The 22,296-nt window shown below is 43.8% G+C and overlaps 1 protein-coding gene and 1 pseudogene across 1 annotated transcript in view; one reads left to right on the forward strand and one right to left on the reverse strand.

Annotated features, from left to right (window-relative positions):
- LOC132773036 (peroxidasin homolog) overlaps positions 1 to 22,296 on the reverse strand; it is an 80,542-nt gene that overhangs the window by 48,659 nt on the left and 9,587 nt on the right. The window contains exons 2-3 of the mRNA XM_060771936.2: positions 14,861 to 14,932; positions 3,236 to 3,307 (exon numbers count right to left, since the gene is read on the reverse strand). Coding sequence (XP_060627919.2) covers positions 3,236 to 3,307; positions 14,861 to 14,932 — 144 coding nt within the window. The remainder of the gene's footprint in view (positions 1 to 3,235; positions 3,308 to 14,860; positions 14,933 to 22,296) is intronic.
- On the forward strand, positions 9,119 to 9,228 carry LOC132775269 (U5 spliceosomal RNA; annotated as a pseudogene).

Genomic DNA, 22,296 nt, shown 5'->3' on the forward strand with positions numbered 1-22,296 from the left:
TGTGTGAATCATATCTATTTATCTATATCTATGGCTGGATGGCTCTTTGTAAATAGAGCTTTGATTCTGTTTTATTGCCCTGGTGAAGGGAGTTGGACTGGGTGGCCATAAGGCAGCATTTCTCAACCTGGTCTGGTCATGGCGGGGTGTCAGAAGGGTCACTAAAGACCACCAAAAAACACAGTATTTTCTGTTGGTCATGGGGATTCTGTGTGGGAATTTTGGCCCAATTCTATCATTGGTGGGGTTCAGAATGCTCTTTGATTGTAGATGAACTATAAATCCCAGTAACTACAACTCCTAAATGTCAAGGTCTATTTGTGCCAAGTTTGATCTAGATCCTTTATTGTTTGAGTCCACAGTGCTCTTGCATGTAGGTGAATTACAACTCCAAATCTCAAGGTCAATGCCCACCAAATCCTTCTACTGTTTTCTGTAGGTCATGGGAGTCTTGTGTGCCAAGTTTGGTTCAATTCCATTGTTGGTGGAGTTCGGAACGCTCTTTGATTGTAGGTTAACTATAAATCCCAGCAACTGCAATTCCCAAATGACAAAATCAATTTTTTTGAGTGATGGTCATTTTTTTTTTTTGAGTGATGAGTCTTGTGGCCAAATCTGGCCGCAATTTGTCCAATGGATTTTGAGTTATGATGTTACTCAAAATGAACAGAGCATTTATACATACATACAAACATACATACATACATACATACGATGACATAAGTGAAACCTCTCATAAAATGGAGATACCAGTCACAAGAAATCCAGCTTTATTTTCTCAATTTGTCTGGTGGATTTTGAGTTATGATGTCACTCAAAATGAACAGAGCATATATATATATATATGAGAGAGAGAGAGAGAGAGAGAGAGAGAGAGACATAAGTGAAACCTCTCGTAAAATGGAGATACCAGTCACAAGAAATCCATCTTTCTTTTCTCTGTGTCTTCCCATAATTTGCCATAGTCACACTGGAGAACCTAGAGATTTCTAGAGACAGCATTGTAATCAAACTCCAAGTAATCAAATCCAGAAAAAGTCAAACCCAATAATGTGGAGGATTAACTATATATGGGAGAGGAAAACAGTAGGAAAGAGGAAAACAGAAATAAATTATACAGGGTATCCCAAAATTATCTATTGAGGAAAACAAAAACAAAATATACAGGGTACCCTAAAGTTACATCTTTGCTATTTCAAATCTGAGTAGAGCCAAATGACCTCTACTTTGAAGGGTGAAGGGATATAGGCTTGTCTGTAAAACTGACTGTGAGAACCGTTCAGTAGTGGAACTCTCTGCCCTGGAGTGTGATGGAGGCTCCTTCTTTGGAAGCTTTTAAACAGAGGCTGTATGGCCATCTGTCAGGGGTGATTTGAATGCAATATTCCTGCTTTTTGGCAGGGGGGTTGGACTGGATGGCCCTTGATGTCTCTTCCAACTCTTTGATTCTATGATTCTATGAAAACAGGGCCAGTCAGAAACAGAAGTCTAGTTGGGAAGAGCCTCTCTTCCACCCTTGAATAAAATCTGAGTTTGCTTTGCAGTTATTCATTTGTGGGAAAAGATGTATTAATTAATGGCCATGTATCAATCCTTATTTTCTAAAGTTGGATGGAAGAAACTAGAGTAAGTAAAGAAATTGCGTTGGCTCTTAGCGTTGGCACTTAGCCCAGTTCTTGCATCCGGTATCATGTATTAGTAGTAATAGCAGTAGATTTCTCATTGTGAACTGTGCTGTAGATATAATTGGTTAAACCTGGATATTCTGGCACTGGTAAAACAACGAGGGTCTAAAAAACACTGGATAGAAGTACAGTGTTCCCTTGCTACTTTGTGGTTCGCTTCTCCCAGACTCGTTGTTTTGTGGTTTTTCCAAAAATATGAATTTAAAATATATAAATGTTACCTGTGAGGACCCCCAAGTGGACTTGGTGGTTGTGGTTGGTTAAAATCATCCTTTCTGATACCAGGGAGGGAGGAAGGGGGAAAGAGGAGAGGAAAGAGAAGGCAAAGGGATTGAGTGAGAGAGAGGGGGAAGGGGAGAGAGGAGTGGGCGGTCCTACACCTCACATGCAGTGAGGCAGTACATATATATGTTTTTATTGCTGTCGTTATGATTTTATTGATGTTAATGTTTTAAATTGTGTTGTATTTTGTGGCACTGAATTTTGCCTTGTAAACCTCCTTGAGTCGCCACAAGGCTGAGAGGGGTGGTACACAAATAAAGTAAATAAATATAAATAAATAATATATAGCGTCCCTACTTTGCGGATTTTCACTTATCACGGGTGGTCCTGGAATGTAACACCCGTGATAAGTGAGGAACACATCTCCTTCTACGTCCCGCCTCGGAGTTTAAGATCCTTTGGGGAGGCCCTGTCCTCGGCCCCGCCTTTATCACAAGTGAGACTGGCGGGGATGAGGAGCAGGGCCTTCTCGGTGGTGTCCCCTCACCTGTGGAATTCGCTCCCTGGGGAAATTAGGTCATCGACATCCCTCCTCTCATTCAGAAGGAAACTAAAAACATGGATATGGGACCAGGCCTTTGGATAATCTGGCAGACAGATAAAGGACAATGACGACTAAAGTTGGATAGGATTATGACAATGCGGAATGAATTTACAGATTTTGAACTTGGCGAACGTTGGTCATTAGATCGGTTTTTATTAACTGTTATTGTATAATTGGATTGTTTTAACTGTTTATAATTGTTGCTGCTAATTATTTTATTTTATTATTATGTATATTGCTGGCATCGAATTGTGCCTTTTTGTAAGCCGCCCTGAGTCCCCCTTCGGGGGTTGAGAAGAGTGGGGTAGAAGTGCTCAAAATAAATAATAAATAAACACTGTAAACACTGGAGAGACTGGTGTTTCCCCCCCCCCCCCCCCAAATATATATTCATTTGCAGGTTTTCCATTTTCAACCCAAAGAATGTGGAGGGCTGACTCAGTGTATGTACACAATCTTAAAAGCATTGGATCCCATCTGATCTCGAAAGCTAACAAGAGTCAGCTCTGGTTATTATTTGGATGGGAGACCGTTGATGAATTCTAAGTGCTGTAGTTTATAGTTCAGAAAAAAAGAAGTAGCAAAATCACCTGTGAGGATTCTTTGCCTCGTCATGAAATCTCTGGAGTCATCGTAAGTCCTTAGATGACATGATGGCATATGCCATGATGGCATATCCCCAGCATTATTATTCTCTCCAAGCTGAGAAAAAAAAGTTACTCACAGGTATTTCAGGTTCTCAAGTTCTTCAAATGACCCTCGGGCAATGTGCTTTATTTGGTTGTTGTTCAAAAGTCTGTACAGGGAAAAAAAGAGAAGATAAAGGAAATAAATATATAGGGAGAATGGAGGATGAATCAGGTCTATCCCTAACAAGCTGGGACACTTGGAAGATATGCAACTGAAGGGAGAAGGGAATTCAAGCTAGACACTCCAGGACAGGAATAACCCTCTGACTTCAAAACACCACAAGTTGAGTAGGGGAAAACAATCCTTTTCATTGAAGATAAGTAAAAACAGCAAAGTAAAAATGCACTTTAAAGGAGTAGGTAAATCCAATTAGGTAAGAAGATAAGCAGGAACAAATTAGTCCAAGGTAGGGTCCAGCAAAGACCAAAAACAAAGTCCAGGCACCTCTAACAAAATCCAAAGATCCAGGAAACATTGATCCAAGGCATGAGTATGTAATCACAAGACACAAAGAGTCAAACATGAAACAAGAAATCTTTAAACATGAATCTTCCCCTCAAAGGCTTCCATGAGACAAGAACAAGAACTTAGCAGGAATCTAAACGATGCTTCATTGGACTATATTTCCCATGCTTGGAACTTTATATCCCCTTGTTAAGCCATTCCAAGTACACAGAAATTGGTTTCATTTTCCCTGAACACCTCTTATCTTTTTCTGTTGAAGCCTGGCAGAACGCCGAAGGCCTTGGTTGAGCTGTCCTGTTTTGGCTAATTTCCACCCGCTTTATATGCTCAATAGTTTCTGCAGGTGCCAAGTTGTTTTCAAGCCCTAAATCCTGGGAACTCTCTGGGAGCAATTCAGGGAGTAAACCATCGTCCCTATACTCTGTAGGAACATTTTCATGGGAAACTACACTTGGAACAGGTGTCTCTATGTCATTCTCTGCATCAGTATCATTAACCAAACCGTTGCCATCTTGAGCCTCATTGACATCATTCCCTACATTCAAAGCACCCTGATCCTGAAACACAATCACTGGCTGAATTCCAACAGAGGTGTGGAGACCTCAATCCTCTCCCAGCATAGTAGCTGATTATCTTATTGCAAAAGATTGGACATGATGGCCCTTGGGATCCCTGCAGTGCTGTAGTTAATCCCATGCCCTGTTTTGAAACAAGACTTTATGCAATGGCTTTGCCCTTAGAAAAACCGCAAACCCACAGACATTTGGAAGACATATCTCCCTGTTGTCTCATCTAGTTGGGTCCTTGGCCTAATGCATATGTTTAGCTTCTTTCCAAAAGCAGGCCATCTGCTCCAGAAATGTTCTTTGGAAAGTATTTTCCTTTTTAGGGGGTGGAACACAACCATGGCTGAAAGATCAAAAAGCTCAGTTCAGAGGGAAGAATTACAACACTGCTTCCCAAAAATGAATTTTGTGTCCCCAATGAAATTGCCCTCCAGTTCCCATTATTTCTAGCATTGCCAAGAGGGAGACATCAAAAAAGGTTTACAACTAGAATTCTTCTATTTGCTGTGTTACTATTTGTTTCTGGTGCTTTTGTAATGTCTAAATAATTTTTTGAATTGTTTAACCTGAGTTAGTGGGAAGCCTCCCAGAAATCTTCCAGTCCAGGACAAGCTATAATAAGGAAAGGAACAATAAAATCTTGTGTGGAGTTGCAAAATCGCTGTAGGTTCAACCCTCACTGAGGTGGCTTCGAAAATGATTGAGAACATTACGGTCCTGTTCAAAACAAGCGAGGGTTTTTATTTGCCAAGGGTTGAAAAATAATGCCAAAAGATTAGCATGGAATCCACTGCCTGGAGGCTTTTTCTCAAGAGCTGTGGGACTGGAAGGGAATATTATGACAACGAACATGAAAACAGGGCTGAAATCTTGCTGGATCTGTCCTGACCATTCCTACACCATTCGCCTTCATTTGGAACATTGACAGGAATGTACCTATGGGAGGGGGTCATATAAGGTTTTTTGTGTGTGTGTCAGGAGAAACTTGAGAAACTGCAAGTCACTTCTGGTGTGAGAGAATTGGCCATCTGCAAGGATGTTGCCCAGGGGACGCCTGGATGTTTGATGTCAAATAAGGTGCCATATATACAGAGGCGGCCCTAGGTAATTTTCAATGGTAAGCAAACAGTATTTTGCCCCCCCCCCCCCTCCAATTATTGATGTATATTTTCTGTTCGTCGTGGGAGTACTGTGTGCCATATTTGGTTCAATTCCATCATTGGTGGAGTTCAGAATGCTCTTTGATTGTAGGTGAACTATACATCCCAGTAACTACAACTCGCATATGTCAAGGTCTATTTCCCCCCAAGAGCGCCTCAAGAGTGCCCCTGGGCACAATCAACTGTACTGCAAATGCTTACTTTGTGTAATAGGTTGCTGAGGCTTCCCCCAGAGTGCTAGGGCTGTTGTGAGCTGAGGGGGCGCTCCTCAAGTGGTGGTCGAGGGGCATTTACAGAGGTGCCTCTGTGCCCCTGGCAAAAAAAAAAGTGTACTGCGACCACTTACTTTGTGTAATGGATGAGCTGCCCCTGCATATATACTTAAGTATAAGCTGACTCGAATATAAGCCGAGGCACCTAATTTCATCACAAAAACCTAGGAAAATGTATTGACTCGAGTATAAGCCGAGGGTGTTAAATGCAGCAGCTAATAAATGGGAAATGGTGGTTGAAAAAGTGGGGAAATGAGGTGGAAAGGGGGTATCTGCAAAAGTAGGACAGTTTGGAGTGGGAAGGAGGCAACTAGGGAAGGGGGAACGACTGAGGTGTGAAAGGGGGGCTGGAAACTGGGAAAGATTGGGATGGAAAGGGGGTCTAGAAAAGTGGGAAAGAGCCCCATCTAGAGTGTGATGGGGGGCATATTGAATGGCCTTGCAGCTTCAAAGCCTGGCTGCTTCCTGCCTGGGGGAATCCTTTGTTGGGAGGTGTTAACTGCCCCTGATTGTTTCTTGTCTGGATTTTCCCTGTGTTTGAGTGTTGCTCTTTATTTACTGTCCTGATTTTAAAGGGTTTTTTTTTTAATACTGGCAGCCAGTTTTTGTTCATTTTCACGATATCCTCCTTTCTATTGGAATTGACCACATGCTTGTGGATTTCAGTGGCTTCTCTGTATAGTCTGATATGGTGGTTGTTAGAGTGGTCCAGCATTTCTATGTTCTCAAACAATATGCTGTGTCTAGGTTGGTTCATCAAGTGCTCTGCTATGACTGACTTCTTCAACCAAAGGCAGGAAGCAGCCAGGTTTTGAAGCTGCAAGGTCGTTATATGCTCATCAATGGGCAATTGCAACATTCACGCCTGCCTCAAGCAGACAAGAGTTCTTTCTCCCATTTTGGACATTCCATAATATATTGTCGAAGGCTTTCATGGCTGGAATCACTGGGTTGTTGTAGGTTTTTTGGGCTATATGGCCATGGTCTAGAGGCATTCTCTCCTGACGTTTCGCCTGCATCTATGGCAAGCATCCCTAATATAATAAACTAGGCCTGGGCGGTTTCGTTCGTTAATTTTGTAATTCGTTAAATATTCGTTAATTTTAGCAATTACAAAACGATTACAAAACTTATTTCTAAACCCGGAAGTGTTTTTAAATATCGAAACGGCAGGCGCCAAAAATTTTGTATTTCCGTCCATTTCGGAAATACGTAAGATGGCCGCCTGGCGATGCTTGCTGGGAGCTCTCCTCTCTCTCCTCTCTTGGCCAGTCAGAGCCTGAAAGAGGAGGAGGAGGAGGAGGAGGAGAGGGCGAGCGGCGAGCGAGAGGGCGAGCGGCGAGCGGTGAGCGAGAGGGCGAGCGAGAGGGCGAGCGGCGAGCGGTGAGCGAGAGGGCGAGCGAGAGGGCGAGCGGCGAGCGAGAGGGCGAGCGGCGAGCGAGAGGGCGAGCGGCGAGCGAGAGGGCGAGGGAGAGGGCGAGCGGCGAGCGAGAGGGTGAGTGGCGAGCGAGAGGGCGAGCGACGAGCGAGAGGGCGAGCGAGAGGGCGAGCGGCGAGTGAGCGGCGAGCGAGAGGGCGAGCGGCGAGCGAGAGGGCGAGCGAGAAGGCGAGCGGCGAGCGAGAGGGCGAGCGAGAGGGCGAGCGGCGAGCGAGAGGGCCCACCAGAGTGAGTGCCTGCCTTCCCTCCTTAATAATAATTTCTCCTCCCTATTCTTATTCTACTAAATTAATAATTAAATTAAAAAAATATTTAAAAAATATTGAAAAAAAAGGGCGCCATCTTTACAAAATGTTTTGTAAATATTAACGAAATTTCGTAAATACCGAACTTTTTTAAGGGAAAATTTTGTAATTATTTTAAATATCGAAACAAAAAAAAAACCCTAAATACAAATCGATTTTAGAAACAAATTTTTGCGTTGTTACCCAGGCCTATAATAAACCTCAGTTGCCTAGTTTCCAATAGATTTCACAACTCCTGAGGATGCCTGCCATAAACTCACAGCGACCAATGTTTCCTATATTTTGAAGCATGCTTAGGATCACAGCCTGAACCACACTCATTCCTTCCACTGTGGAGATGTGCAATGAACCTCCAAGGGGAAGACATAGGATGGACTCCCATGACAACTATAAACAAAGCAGATCAATGCCGTTGGAAACGACCCATCAGGACCTAACGTTGACTGCAATTAGTCACTGGCAAGAAACAATTACCCGTCTGTTCCCACACAGAGAGTTTAACAGCCAGTGAAAATTGCAACCCACCATTGTCATCAACATTTTCATTATAGGATTGAGCAGGCAGAGACAGCGATAACATTTTTGGCTGAACTGAACAAATGTCCTTGGCACAATCTCCATTCACCCAATCTTTTCCATTTGCCCCAGGTTTTCTTTAATTATTCTAATGTGACATTTTAAATCTCTGTTCTAATTGCTGTGCTGTTTTGATTGGTTTTACAACTGTGTTGTTGAAGGTTTTCACGGTCAGAATGTCTGGGTTGCTTCTGGAACATGGTCATACGGCTGGGAAAACTCACAGCAACCCTGGTTTTACAACTGCTTCTGCCTTACACCTTATTAAAATATGTGTGTTTGTTGTTTTTGTTCATTTTCTGTGAAGGGAAACAAACAAAATGGAGCAACTCTGCCAAAGCCTTGGGATTGTTTGATGCACATCTGGCATGCCACATAGTTGGGATGACCACTCAGCCTCCTCCAACTGTCCTGAACATGAAGGTCACCTTCATCTACGGAGAAAGTTACTTTTTTGGACTACAACTCCCAGCTTCCGCCATCCACCAGGGCCAGGAACTTTTATTTTAAAAAGTAACTTTCTCAAACTTCCAACGCTAGTTTTGCTCTTTTGTGTAACACAATATCTAGCTATACACACACTTTTCCTAAAGATATATGGTTGTCTTTGGTTTACTATGAAACCTCACCTGGGCGAGGCTCAGGCCCATAGCCAGGATTTCGTTTCGGGGGGGGGGGGGGGGTGAATTTTTTTCAGGGGTGGGTTCAGGGGGTTGAGTTTTTTGGGGGGGCTGAGTCTGAGTGAAAGAGGGTCTAGCCTAGCAAACCTTTTGTATCATTACCCCAATACCCCCATGCATATGGGATATATTGAGTATGGTATACTGAAGCCCCTCAAGCCCCCCCCCCCCCCCCCCCGGCTACATGCCTGGCGAGGCTTAACCTGCAAAAGAAGAAGGTCTTATTTGTATGTCATGCAACCATGATGCTTTGTACAGCAGGAAATTCATGATTTCCATTGTTCGAGTCCTTTGGGATAAAATCTAAGGTCCGGTTCAAAAACAAAGTTTGGAAAAAGTTTAGAGAACTTTTTTTTTTGTTGCAGATTGCTAGAAAGTGCTTGAGCTTATCGTGGTGGCACCATAACCTGAATGACAATCATTGTCTCAGTGGATTTAATAACTTCTTAAAAAGTATACTCTGGTTGCTCTTCAGAGTGTATAAACCTTACGCCTTTTAGATTTCTGTGGAGAAGAACAGTTATGAGTTTTTGATCAATTTTTTGAGGTTCTACTTTGTAGGACTGATTTATTATGCTGAAAAATAGATCTGTTGCATATGGAGAAGAACACTTTGTAGGATTTTTATGTGTGTGTCAGGAGTGACTGGAGAAACTGCAAATTGCTTCTGGTGTGAGAGAACTGGCTGTCTGCAAGGATGTTGCCCAGGGGCCTGAATGTTTTGAGATTTACCATCCTTATGGGAGGCTTCTCTCATGCCCCCGCATGGGGAGCTGGAGCTGACAGAGGGAGCTCATCCGTGCTCTCCCCGGATTCAAATCTCCAACCTGCTGGTCATCAGTCCTGCTGGCACGAGGGTTTACCCCACTGCGCCACCAGGGGCTTCACTTAGCAGTTAATGTGTGTTGACATTGTACTGGTTGCCACAATTCAATCAGAACTAGACAATTCTGAGTTATAGTTTTGCAAGATCTCTAGGCTTGGGTTGCTGTGGGTTTTCTGGGCTGTATGGCCATATTCCAGAAGCATTCTCTCCTGACGTTTCACCCACATCTATGGCAGGCATCCTCAGAGGTTGTGAAGTCAGTTGAAAACTAGGCAAGTGAGGTTTATATATCTGTGGAATAATGTCCAGGGTGGGAGAAAGAACACTCTAGGCTTGTTTTAATTGTGTCTTGATGCATGACAGAATGAGGTTTGACTAGTCTAGCCCTGGAGTCTCTCCAAATTGTGAATTGCTCCCTATCCCTCAATAACAGGCATGGGCAAACTTGGACCATCCAGGTGATTTGGACTTCAACTCCCACAATTCCTAACAGCCTGTAGGGCCCAAGTTTGCCCATACCTGCTCAATGATATCAATTAAGTCCCCCTTTTGACTAAATCATATGGCAAGATCAAGACTCATCCTGAGTATGCATCTACTGTTGTCCTGTATCCTGAAAAGACCCCAGAATACCAAATATTAATAGGATCCAACCCATTCCGAAGCCAAGCACATGAGCTTTTAAAAGCTGGGATCCAACTCAAATGCAGATCCGGCCAAAAACAACGGAGCAGGTGATACCGCTTGCACAGCTAGAGCCAAAAAAACAAATAGTGCTGGCGTGAAGAGCATCCAGCAGACTATTTCTGAATCTACTCGTTGTCCAGGAGCCAAGAGAGTGAGACCATCCTTAGCGGAGTTATTCCTGCCAGGTCTGTGGATCAAGCACCCCATTAGACTAATTTAGGTAGTAGAGGTTGAGTGCCCTTTATCCCAAGCATAGGCCAACTTTGGCCCTCCAGTTGTTTTAGACTGCAACTCTCATAATTCCTAACAGCAGGTAGGCTGTTAGGAATTGTGAGAGTTGAAGTCCAAAAGTATTTTGGAGTTCACATTTTGGAATACCCATATTTGTAAATGCCTACATAATGACATATCCATGTCCAAACATGAAATTCACATACTTTATATACATAATTTATATACATAATGCAGGGGCTGTCGATAGGCTCATAGCTGCAGCTAGACCGACCACTTGCTCCCTCGATCTGTGTCCCTCTTGGTTGGTGAAATCCTGCTTGGAGGGATTACGTGACCCTCTGTTGAAGATCATAAACAGCTCCCTTGAGCAAGGAGTCTTTCCAGAGGGTTTAAAAGAGGCGGTGGTCTCTCCTTTGCTGAAGAAACCAGATTTAGATCCCTCGGTTCCCTCCAGTTACCGCCCAGTTTCAAATCTCTCGTTCCTGGGCAAGGTGATTGAGAGGGCAGCAGCGGAGCAGTTGCAGCAATTCCTAGACAACACAGCCAGACTAGATCCCTTCCAATCTGGCTTCCGTGCGGGGCACGGGACAGAGACTGTGCTGGTCTCCATCACGGATCACCTTCGATGCCAGCTTGACCAGGGCGGGTCAGCGCTGCTCGTGCTATTGGATCTCACAGCAGCATTTGACACAGTCGACCACAATCTCTTTACCCACCGCCTTGCTGTTGCTGGAATCAGGGGGACAGCTTTAAACTGGCTGTCCTCCTTTCTTCACAACCGTGGACAGTGAGTGGAGAGAGGAGGCCTGGTCTCTGAGAGGTACCCTCTATCTTGTGGGGTTCCTCAGGGGGCCATTCTCTCCCCTCTGTTGTTTAACATCTATATGCAACCACTTGCTCAGCTGGTTCGAGGTTTTGGGCTTGAGTGTTATCAGTATGCCGATGACACTCAGCTGGTGCTGAAGATGGAAGGCCGACCGGACTCTGTACCCGATTGTTTCCATCAGTGCCTCGAGGCCGTTACTGGATGGCTGCGTGCCAGCAGGTTGAGGGTGAATCCAGCAAAGACGGAGATCCTATGGCTGGGTGGACCGGGCAGTGGGGACATCCATCTGCCCACCCTGGATGGCGAGGCGTTATGCCCGTCATCATTGGTAAAGAGTCTGGGAGTCCTTTTGGACCCTCTGCTGACAATGGAGGCCCAGGTCTCCGCCGTGAGCAAAACCGCCTTCTTTCACCTGCGGCAGGCTAGACGGCTGGCCCCCTACCTGTCCAGGGACGACCTAGCTATGGTGATCCAGGCCACGGTCATCTCAAGGCTGGACTACTGTAACGCCCTCTACATTGGCCTCCCTCTGTCGGTGATTCGGAAGCTCAAGTTGGTACAAAACGCAGCTGCTCGGCTTCTTGCAGGAATTCCGATGAGATGCCACATAACACCTATCCTACTACAGCTGCATTGGTTACCAATTGAGCACCGGATCACTTTCAAAGTGATGGTACTCACCTTTAAGGCCTTGCATGGTCTGGGGCCAATGTATCTGAGGGATCGTCTCACCCCCTACCAACCCCAGAGATCCCTCCGCTCTGAGGACCAAGATCTATTGGAAGTCCCCAGTGTCAAGACCTTGCGTCTAACGGCAACCAGACGCAGAGCCTTCACAGCAGTGGCGCCATCAGTCTGGAATGCTCTGCCACCTGAAGTTCGTGCCCTGCGGGACTTACCAGCTTTCCGCAGGGCATGTAAGACATACCTGTTCCGACAGGCTTTTAATGTTTGATAGTGTTGTTTTTAAATTGTTTTAAATTGCTTTTAAACTTTGTTAGATTTTAGCTATTCTTGTAAGCCGCTCCGAGCCCCAGGGGAGTGGCGGCATATAAGTTTAAATAATAAATAAATAAATAAAAATAATCTGAAGATAACTTTAATACACAATATTTTAAAATTATTTTGGAGCACAAACCATTGTGTACACTTAACTATCAGAAAGCAAAGGGGTTACTATCTCATCTACCCATATGGAAAAGTTTGGACGATTTTGGTTTGCAGAATTTTGGGTATGTAACACAATCTGTGTTCCTGGGTTATGAATTACATTTCCTAATTGGTACTGCCATAAAAACATGAGGAAAGTTTAAAAAACTGCAAAAAAAATTTTTTTTTGCAGGAAGGACATTCTGCAGTGCATTTTGCTATAGTTTTTCGATGACTATGTCATTGCGTCTCAACATATTTTGTGGCAGCCACAAAAACAAAGCTTCTGGAGCATAACAACTACTTTCTCAAAGTATGTACCTCACAGTTAAGCAGGAAATAATACTTTCAAACCAGAAACAGAAAGAAATCAAATTTTGTTACACAGTGTAAGGGATGCTGAACCTGATTCCGCTTTTCTACATCTTAGGGGGTTTTTTTTGTCATGTTAGGAGCAACTTGAGGAACTGCAAGTTGTTTCTAGTGTGAGAGAATTGGCTGTCTGCAAGAGCGTTGCCCAGGGGATGCCAGCTGTCTTACCATTCTGTGGGAGGCTTCTCTCATGTCCCTGCATGAGAAGCTGGAGCTGACAGATGGGAGCTCACCCCACTCTCTGAATTCAAACCAGCAACCTTTCGATCAGCAGTCCTGCCAGAATAAGGGTTTAACCCATTGCACGATAGGGGGCAATTTTATATTTTAGGTAAGACACTGCATAAAATAAAAGAGTGCAATAAGTGATTAAGAACAGCAAGGGGGTCTTAAATAGTGATCAGTGGGATTAATGGGTAGCCAATCTGAGAACGGAGGCAAAAATATAACCTTTATTATTATTATTTTAAAATCAATTTTTCTATCTGTCATCTTATTCTCGGAGCCCCCGGTGGTGCAATGGGTTAAACCCTTGTGCTGGCAGGACTGCTGACTAATACGTCAGTGGTTTGAATCCAGGGAGAGCAGGTTGAGCTCCCTCTGTCAGCTCCAGCTCCCCATGCAGGGACATGAGAGAAGCCTCCCACAAGAATGGTAAAAAATATCAAACATCCAGGTATCCCCTGGGCAAGGTCCTTGCAGATGATTATTCTCTCACATGAGAAGCAACTTGCAGTTTCTCAAGTCACTCCTGAAATGGAAAAAAAAATATATTCTCAAAGGCATCCAGCTATAGTCTTTCCATGGGTGCATCTAAACTGTAGTTTCCATGGGTGCATCTACACTGTAGTATTAATGCAGTTAGACACCACTTTAACTATCATGGCTCAATGCTATGGAATACTGGGAGTTGCAGTTTTAGGCTTTTGTGAAACTATCCAAAGGGCAGCTCTATAGTTTAGGGGAATGACAGAAAAAGCTCTGGCACAGAAGCACCATTCCCAACTACAGTTCCCAGGATTCCATTGGAAAAAGCTGTGGCAGTTTAAGGTGCTACCAAACTGGTATAATTGTGCATTCAGAAGAAGACCTACAAGCCACTCTAAACACCTTAGCAGAAGCATACGAGCAGCTCAGCCTGTCATTAAACATTGAGAAAACCAAAGTGTTCTTCCAGCAGTCACCAGCCAATCCCTCTCCAATGCCAGAAATACAGCTTAATGGTGTAACATTAAAAAATGTTGACTATTTCCGCTACCTTTGGCAGCCACCTCTCCACAAAAGGCAACATTGACACTGAAATTCAACACCGCCTGAGCTCTGCAAGTGCAGCCTTTTTCCGAATGAAGCAGAGAGTGTTCGCGGACCAGGACATCCATAGGGATACCAAGGTGCTTGTTTATAAAGCCATTGTCCTCCCAACCCTGCTCTATGCCTGCGAAACATGGACAGTCTACAGACGTCACATGCAACTCCTGGAACAATCCCATCTGCGTTGCCTCCAGAAAATCCTGCAAATCTCTTGGGAAGACAAGCAGACAAATGTCAGCGTGCTGGAAGAAGCAAAGACCACCAGCATTGAAGCAATGGTCCTCCGCCATCAACTCCGCTGGACCAACCATGTTTTCCGGATGTCTGACCATCATCTCCCAAAGCAGTTGCTCTACTCCGAACTCAAGAACAGAAAATGGAATGTTGGTGGGCAGGAAAAGAGATTTAAAGATGGACTCAAAGCCAACCTTAAAAATTCTGGCATAGACACTGAGAACTGGGAAGCTCTGGCCCTTGAGCGCTCCAGTTGGAGGTCAGCTGTGACCAGCAGTGCTGTACAATTTGAAGAGGGACGAATGGAGGGCAAAAGAGAGAAGCGTGCCAAGAGGAAGGCGCATCAAGCCAACCTCAACCGGGTCCGCCTTCCACCTGGAAACCAATGCTCTCACTGTGGGAGAAGATGCAGATGAAGAATTGGGCTCCACAGTCACATACGGACCCACTGAAAGAACACTGACCTTGGAGGACCATCACCCTCAGACTACGAGGGATCGCCTAAGTGAAGTGAATAATTGTGCAGTGTGGAGACCTCCCTGTGGAGCGCAGACTTACAGTGTGTTGAGGTTCTTCAGATTACGGAAGGATCCAGGCTGGATTTCTCTGATGTGGTTGAAGCGCAGGTCCCTGCAAGAGAAAAATCATTCCATCTGTCAAAAGATAGGCAGTTCCATGATTCTATTGGAAGTTAATAAGGTAAATTGTATCATCATCATCATCATCATCCCTACTTTTCTCTCCCCATTCCTAAACTGAGACAAATACAAAACAGTTGAAGACACACAAAGTTAACATTACATGAACCAAAGGGTGCATCTACATTGTGCTGTCACATGCTGGGCCTGTAGCAATTGACTATTAACAGGACGTGGTCTCTATATGCCCAGCAGGACGCCCGGGGAGCCTCGGCTGAGAGGCCCTATGGATTTCCCTATACAAAGTCTTTAGAAGCTTAGAAAGTTTAACAAGGTTCTTTATTAATGCTTAAATCTTCAACAAATCAATCAAATACTTCAAAACTCTGGAAAACTGGTAGCTTTCTTAATCTGCCCACAAGGGACAGGCAACTTGCTTCAAGAACTGTTTCTTTCTACTATAAAGGAAATCCTTGACCCTTCCCTAGGCAATATGTTCTTAGGCTGGCGTGGAGCCCTACTCCCGGTTCCAATTTGCTTTATGGGTAACCCGAGTAGACCTTACCGGCCAAGACTTTGTAGATTTTCCAGCTGGTGTCCTTTACCTTCCAGCAAAGCTGGCTGTATTTCTTAGTAAAGCTGTGGAACTGTTTTCCCCTGAAGTTTGTAAGAAACAAAGCTTTCTACAGGTGGGAGAATCTCACACGTCCTGTTGGAAAGGCTTCTCCGTTATAACTGAGCTAAAGGTCCCTTTTCCCTCCAAAACCCTGGGGAAAGGGGTGGATCTAAAGGCTGCAACAATGATTGACAGGTTGCTGACCCTATAACTGCAATCTGGAAGAAGCTACCAAATTGCAAAGTGTAGCCTACAGGAATTCATGCAAACAAGCAAAGAAAGAAAAAGGGAATTCAAACCCCTGGCACAACCGTGTCAGAACATACATGGTCAAATTAATGCAGTTTGACAACACTTTAACTGCCAGGGCTCAATGCAATGGAACCCTGGGATTTGTAGTTTTACAAGGTCTTTTGCCTTCTCTGCCAGAGGGTGCTGGTGTCTCACCAAACTACAACTCCCAGTATTCCATAGCATTAAAGGGATGTCAAAGTGTGTTAATTCTATAAAGTCAATGCACTTGAAATTTTATATACAATGAACTATCAGAAAAACTAAAGGTGCCACTATCTTGGCCAACAGACTTCAGCGTATTTGGGGATTTCAATGTGTATTTAACCTGTGAATGCAGCCTAGGATTACATTGCCATTGTTAAAATATTACCCCAGTTCTGCCTCTTCTGGAAACTTTTAGCAAAGCAACTTCCTTAACCAGGGATGCATCTATACCAGGCATGAGCAAACTTGGGCCCTCCAAGTGTTTTGGACTTCAAGTCTCACAATTCTCAACAGCCTAGTGTGTTCAACTTTCTTAGAGAAGCCATTGAAATCAACAAGCATGTAGACAATTTCCACAGAAAGGAGGAAACCATGAAAATGAACAAAATCTGGCTACCACATTTTTTAAAAAAATTCTAAAATCAGGACAGTAAATACAATACTCAGAAAAGAAAAATACTCAGAAAACAGGGGAATACCAGACAGGAAATAATCAGAGCCAGATAACACCTCCTAACAAAGGATCCCCCCAGCCAGGAAGCAGCCAGTCTTTGAAGCTACAAGGCTATCTAAAGCTAATAAATATGTGAGAGGAAGCCACAGGGAGGAGGGAGCAAGCTTGTTTTCCGTTGCCCTGGAGACTAGGACGCGGAACAATGGCTTCAAACTACAAGAGAGGAGATTCCATCTGAACATTAGGAAGAACTTCCTGACTGTGAGAGCCGTTCAGCAGTGGAACTCTCTGCCCTGGAGTGTGGTGGAGGCTCCTTCTTTGGAAGCTTTTAAGCAGAGGCTGGATGGCCATCTGTCAGGGGTGATTTGAATGCAATATTCCTGCTTCTTGGCAGGGGGTTGGACTGGATGGCCCATGAGGTCTCTTCCAACTCTTTGATTCTATGATTCTATGATTCTAATCAAGGTGGCCAATTGCAACATTTACACCTGCCTCAAGCAGACAAAAGTTCTTTCCACCACCCTGGACCTTCAACAGATATATAAACCTCCCTTGCCTAGTTTCCAATATATCTCACAACCTCTGAGGATGCTTGCCATAGTTGTGGGCAAACATCAGAAGAGAATGCTTCTGGAACATGACCAAACAGCCCGGAAAACTCATAGCAACCCAGCAATTCAACCTAGTTTGTGGCAGCCACAAAAATGAAGTTTCTGGAGTAGAACAACCACTTTTGAAATAAGTGCCACATAATTAAACAGAAAATAACACAAACCAAGAACAGGAAGTTTTTCAAATTTTGTTACATACTGTTATCATCATCACCATCCTGCTTTTTCCCTCTTAAAACAGACTCAAACCAAAAACATATACACACATACATTGAAAGATGATTTAAAAGTGCTAAAATAAATTGGTAAAAGCATTAAATCATCAAAATATTATAAAATGCATTAAAACCAATCAGCACCCTCTGTCTCGGTCTGAAAAGCATTCTTTAAAAGTCTGCGTATGGAGCCTGGCAATGGGCTGGAGGAGCACATTTCCCTCTGTGCCAGTAAATGTCTTGCAAAATCCTCATTTGTAATTGTATATTTTTAACTAGGATTCAAATCCTGAGTCATCGTCCAACTCTTAGGTCTCTATACCACACTGGTTGCTTTACCAGGTATCTATTTGTCATTGCGTTTTAACGTGTTGCCATATTTCATGGGTTTTTTATACTTTTCGAAACTATTTACTGCTTCAATCTGGAATAGGTTTACACTGCTTTTAGGGTTTTATTTGCATGCTGCCGTGAGAATCCCAAATAAAAGGCAGGATATAAAGAAAAATATTGAATTCTTTCCAGTAATAGCCAGTGCTTGTCATCGCCCCCCCCCCCTCATATGTATGTATGTATGTATGTCTGTGTATATATTTATGTTTCAAGACAAATTCAACAACAGTTTTAAATGCTGGGAAATGTTAGTAGGTAAAGGTTGTCCCCTGACATTAAGTCCAGTCATGTCTGACTCTGGGGTATGGTGCTCATCTCCATTTCTAAGCTGAAGAGCCAGCGTTGTCCATAGACACCTCCAAGGTCATGTGGCCAGCATGATTGCATGGAGCACCGTTACCTTCCCGCCAGAGCGGTACCTATTGATCTACTCACATTTGCATGTTTTCAAACTGCTAGGTTGGCAGAAGCTAGGGCTGACAGCGGAAGCTCACGCCGCTCCCTGGAATCGAACCTGCAACCTTTTGGTCAACAAGCTCAGCAGCTCAACCGGGGGAAATGTTACATTCAGGATTATCCCAGAATCTGAGATTTCAAGCCCAGAGTCCAAGATTTTGGGTGCATCTACACTATAGAATAAATGCAGTTTGATGCCTCTTGAACAGTGTGCTGGTATGGCTGTACCAGGAGCTCCAACTTCCTTTGCTTTCTTTGAGTGTTTGCATGTATTCCAAAGTTCCATGCATTTTGCAATAAGGTGGCTTCCCTTAGTTTGCAGCCACCTGCCTATCATCGTTGGTTTTTTTAGTTCCGCCCTTTTCCCCAGGGTTCAGGAAAGAAAGGGAGCCATTTTAGCTCAGTCTTACAGTTGAAAGCTTAGCTAAAGGACGTGAATCAGCTCCACCTGTAGAGAAGCTTCGTTTCTTATGAAATTCCAGGGGAAAACAGTTCCAAAGGACTCCAGCTGGAGAATCTACAAAGCCTTGACTGGTAGGTCTACTCGGGACCCAAGAAGCAGTTTCGAGCCGGGAGTAGCCCACACCAGCAAAGTTTAGAAAGTAGATTGCCCAAGGAGGGGTTAAAAAGGGTTTTCCTCTTAAAGAAAAGAAACAGTTCACGAAGCCAGTTGCCTGTCCCTTGTGGACAAGATTAAGAAAGCCACCAGTTGATTCAAAGCCTTGAAGTATTAGTTTGACCTGTTGAAGATCTGAGAAGTATTTGATTGTTTTGTTGAAGACCTAAGCAATCATAAAGGACTTTGTTAAACTTTTCAAGCTTCTAAAGACATTGTATAGGAAAATCCTTAGGGTCTCTCAGCTGAGGCACCCCGGCTTCCCGCTGGGCACAAAGAGCACGTCCTGTTCAAAAGCCAATTGCTATAGGCCCAGCGCATGACAGCACATACAGCCATACCTCAATGCTATAGAATTCTGGGCTTTGTAGTTTCATGAGGCACCATCTCTCCTTGGCAAAGGAGGTTTGTGGAACTACAACTTCCAGGATTCTATAGCATATAGCCTTCGCAGTTAAAGTGGCATCAAACTATATTAATTCTGCAGTGTAGGTGCACTCTATATCCGTAACGTCTGGCTATGTTGTCCAAATGCCTGATCACGATCTCCCAAAGCAGTTATTGTACTCTCAACTCAAGAATGGGAAACGTAATGTTGGTGGACTGGAAAAGAGATTTAAAGATGGGCTTAAAGCCAACCTTAAAAACTGTGGCATAGACACTGAGAACTGGGAAGCCCTGGCCCTTGAGCACTCCAGCTTGAGATCAGCTGTGACCAGCAGTGCTGCAGAATTCGAAGAGGCACAAATGGAAGGTGAAAGAGAGAAATATTGCAAGAGGAATGTGCATCAAGCCAACCCTGACTGGGACTGCCTTCCACCTGGAAACTGATATCCTCACTACGGGAGAACAGGCAGATCATGAATAGGGCTCCACAGCCACCTACGGGCCCACCACCAATACACTACATTTGGAAGACCATCATCCTTGGGCTATGAAGGATCGCCTAAATAAGTAAGCTATGGAATCCTGGGATTTGTAGTTTGGTGAGGTACCAGCTCTCCTTGACAAAGAAAGTTTGTGGAACTACAACCCCCAGGATTCTAAAGCATAGAGCCTTAGCAGTTAAAGTGGCATCAAACTGCATTAATTCTGCAGATGCACCCTATATCCATGAAAGAGTAAACAAATGTACTAAACATCCATCAGTAAAGGTCTAAATATTGTCAAGGCACCTGATCCTGTTCGAGCTTGGCTGCTAAGCAGGGCCATCCCTGGCTAGTACTTGGATGGGAGACCACAATGAATACCAAGTTCTGTAAAATATATTTCAGAGGAATAGGAGTGGCAAAACCTACTCGGATCATTCCTTGCCAAGGAAAACCCTATAAAATGCATGGGGTCCCCATAAGTCAACAGACAGCTTGAAGGCACATGCACACAACTGGAATGAAAACCCTTCCTAAGACATGCTAATTTCCCTCCCTGCCTCCCATTCAGTATTTATTTATATCTGGTTTGTTTAACGCTCAGGTTGAATGGCAGGGGAAAGATCTGATTTTAATTTAAAAGATTGTTAAGAGCCAAAGAAATAAAGCCAATAAAAGGGTGGGTGGGATAGCTTTAATAGGATGGCCCGGTGCCATCTTCCAAGTTCTCTGAAGCACAGGCATGAATGAAGGACTTCAGAGTCAAACCTTTCCCGCAACTCAGTCACAAAAGCAACCAAATGAAGGTTGTTAAAATGGAAAGGGGTTTTTTTTTGTACATGATTTGAATGGAGGAAGATTATTGGTGTGACGAACTTCTCGTTACAGAATTCTTCCAACCTCCCATACAGCAATTATGGTGTGGCTAAGGATACTAGAAGACAATGATGCTGGGGAAAGTGGAAGGTAAAAGGAAGAGGAGCCGACCAAGGGCAAGATGGATGGATGGCATCCTTGAAGTGACTGGACTGACCTTGAAGGAGCTGAGGGTGGTGACGGCCGACAGGGAGCTCTGGTGTGGGCTGGTCCATGAGGTCACGAAGAGTCGGAGATGACTGAACGAATGAACAATAACAAGGATACATCTACATTTTATAATTAATGCTGTTTGGCATCACTTAATCCATCCTATACGTTCGTGGGATTTGTAGTTTTGTAAGCTCTGGGGGGGGGGGGTGCAGTGGGTTAAACCGCTAAGCTATAGGACTTGCTGACCGGAAGGTCGGCGGTTCAAATTTGCAGGACTGTATATGGGATATTTTTGGCATTTTGTTCCATTTGTATCTACAAATGAAAGCTTTCCAGCTTTCAAATGGGGGATATCCCTTGTAATAAGTGGCACTTGTCCCAGTTCTGTAAGGGAAAAGCTTCCAGCCCTCAAATCTTGTGGAATAATAATAATAATAATAATAACAATAAGCCATTAGAACCAATGCTATCAAAGCCAGAATTGAAAAGTCGATGACCGATCCCAAATGTAGACTCTGCAAGGAAGCAGATGAAACAATAGATCACATCCTCAGCTGCTGCAAGAAGATCTCATAGACAGACTACAAGCAGAGGCATGACACCTTTGCTCAGATGATTCATTGGAACTGGAAAAGCTGACACGATATGAGGATTTAAAGAACTTGTGTCACAAATACCATGTGCCTGAGACAAAGAACTGGTGGGATCACAAGTCGGAAAAAGTTACAGAGAATGAACACGTCAAGCTACTCTGGGACTTTGATTCAGACAGACAGAGTTTTGGAGCACAATACTCCTGACCTCACGATTGTGTTAAAAGACAAGAGTATGGACTGTCAATGTTGCAATCCCAGGTGACAGCAGGATTGAAGACAAACAACTGGAAAAGCTGACACGATATGAGGATTTAAAGCTAGAACTGCAAAGACTCTGGCAAAAGCCAGTCAAGGTAATCCCAGTAGTGATCAGCACACTGGGTGCAGTGCCTAAAGACCTTGGCCTGCACTTAAACACAATCGGTACTGACCAAATTACCACCTGCCAGCTGCAGAAGGCCACCTTACTGGGATCTGCACGCATTATTCACCGATACATCACACAGTCCTAGACACTTGCAAAGTGTCCAACGTGTGATCCAATACAACACCCAGCAGAGTGATCTTGTCTGCTGTGGACTCATCTTGTTGTGTTTCATACAACAGCAACAACAACCACAACAACTTTATTTGTACCCGCTCCATCTCCCCAAGGGGCCTCGGAGCAGCTTACAGCAATATAACAATGCAAACAATGTGAACAGTAATAAACATATAACCAGTATTAAAATTAAATCAACCAAATACTAACAAAGTAAAATCAATATAAACAGAACAAATTAAGATGACAACAAGAAACATTCTCTGGTCAGATTTAGCAGAGATCTTCTTAAATTCTCAAAGACTTTTTGTTTAGGTTGACATTTTTTAATTTTTATTCAAACCGCCTTGAGTCCTCCCAGGGGTGAGAAAGGTTGTATATAGATACAGTAAATCAGTGGTTCTCAACCTTTCTAATGATGCGACCCCTTAATACAGTTCCTCCTGTTGTGGTGACCCCCAA

This window comes from Anolis sagrei, chromosome 4 (assembly GCF_037176765.1).
Source record: "Anolis sagrei isolate rAnoSag1 chromosome 4, rAnoSag1.mat, whole genome shotgun sequence".
Lineage (NCBI taxonomy): Eukaryota > Metazoa > Chordata > Lepidosauria > Squamata > Dactyloidae > Anolis > Anolis sagrei.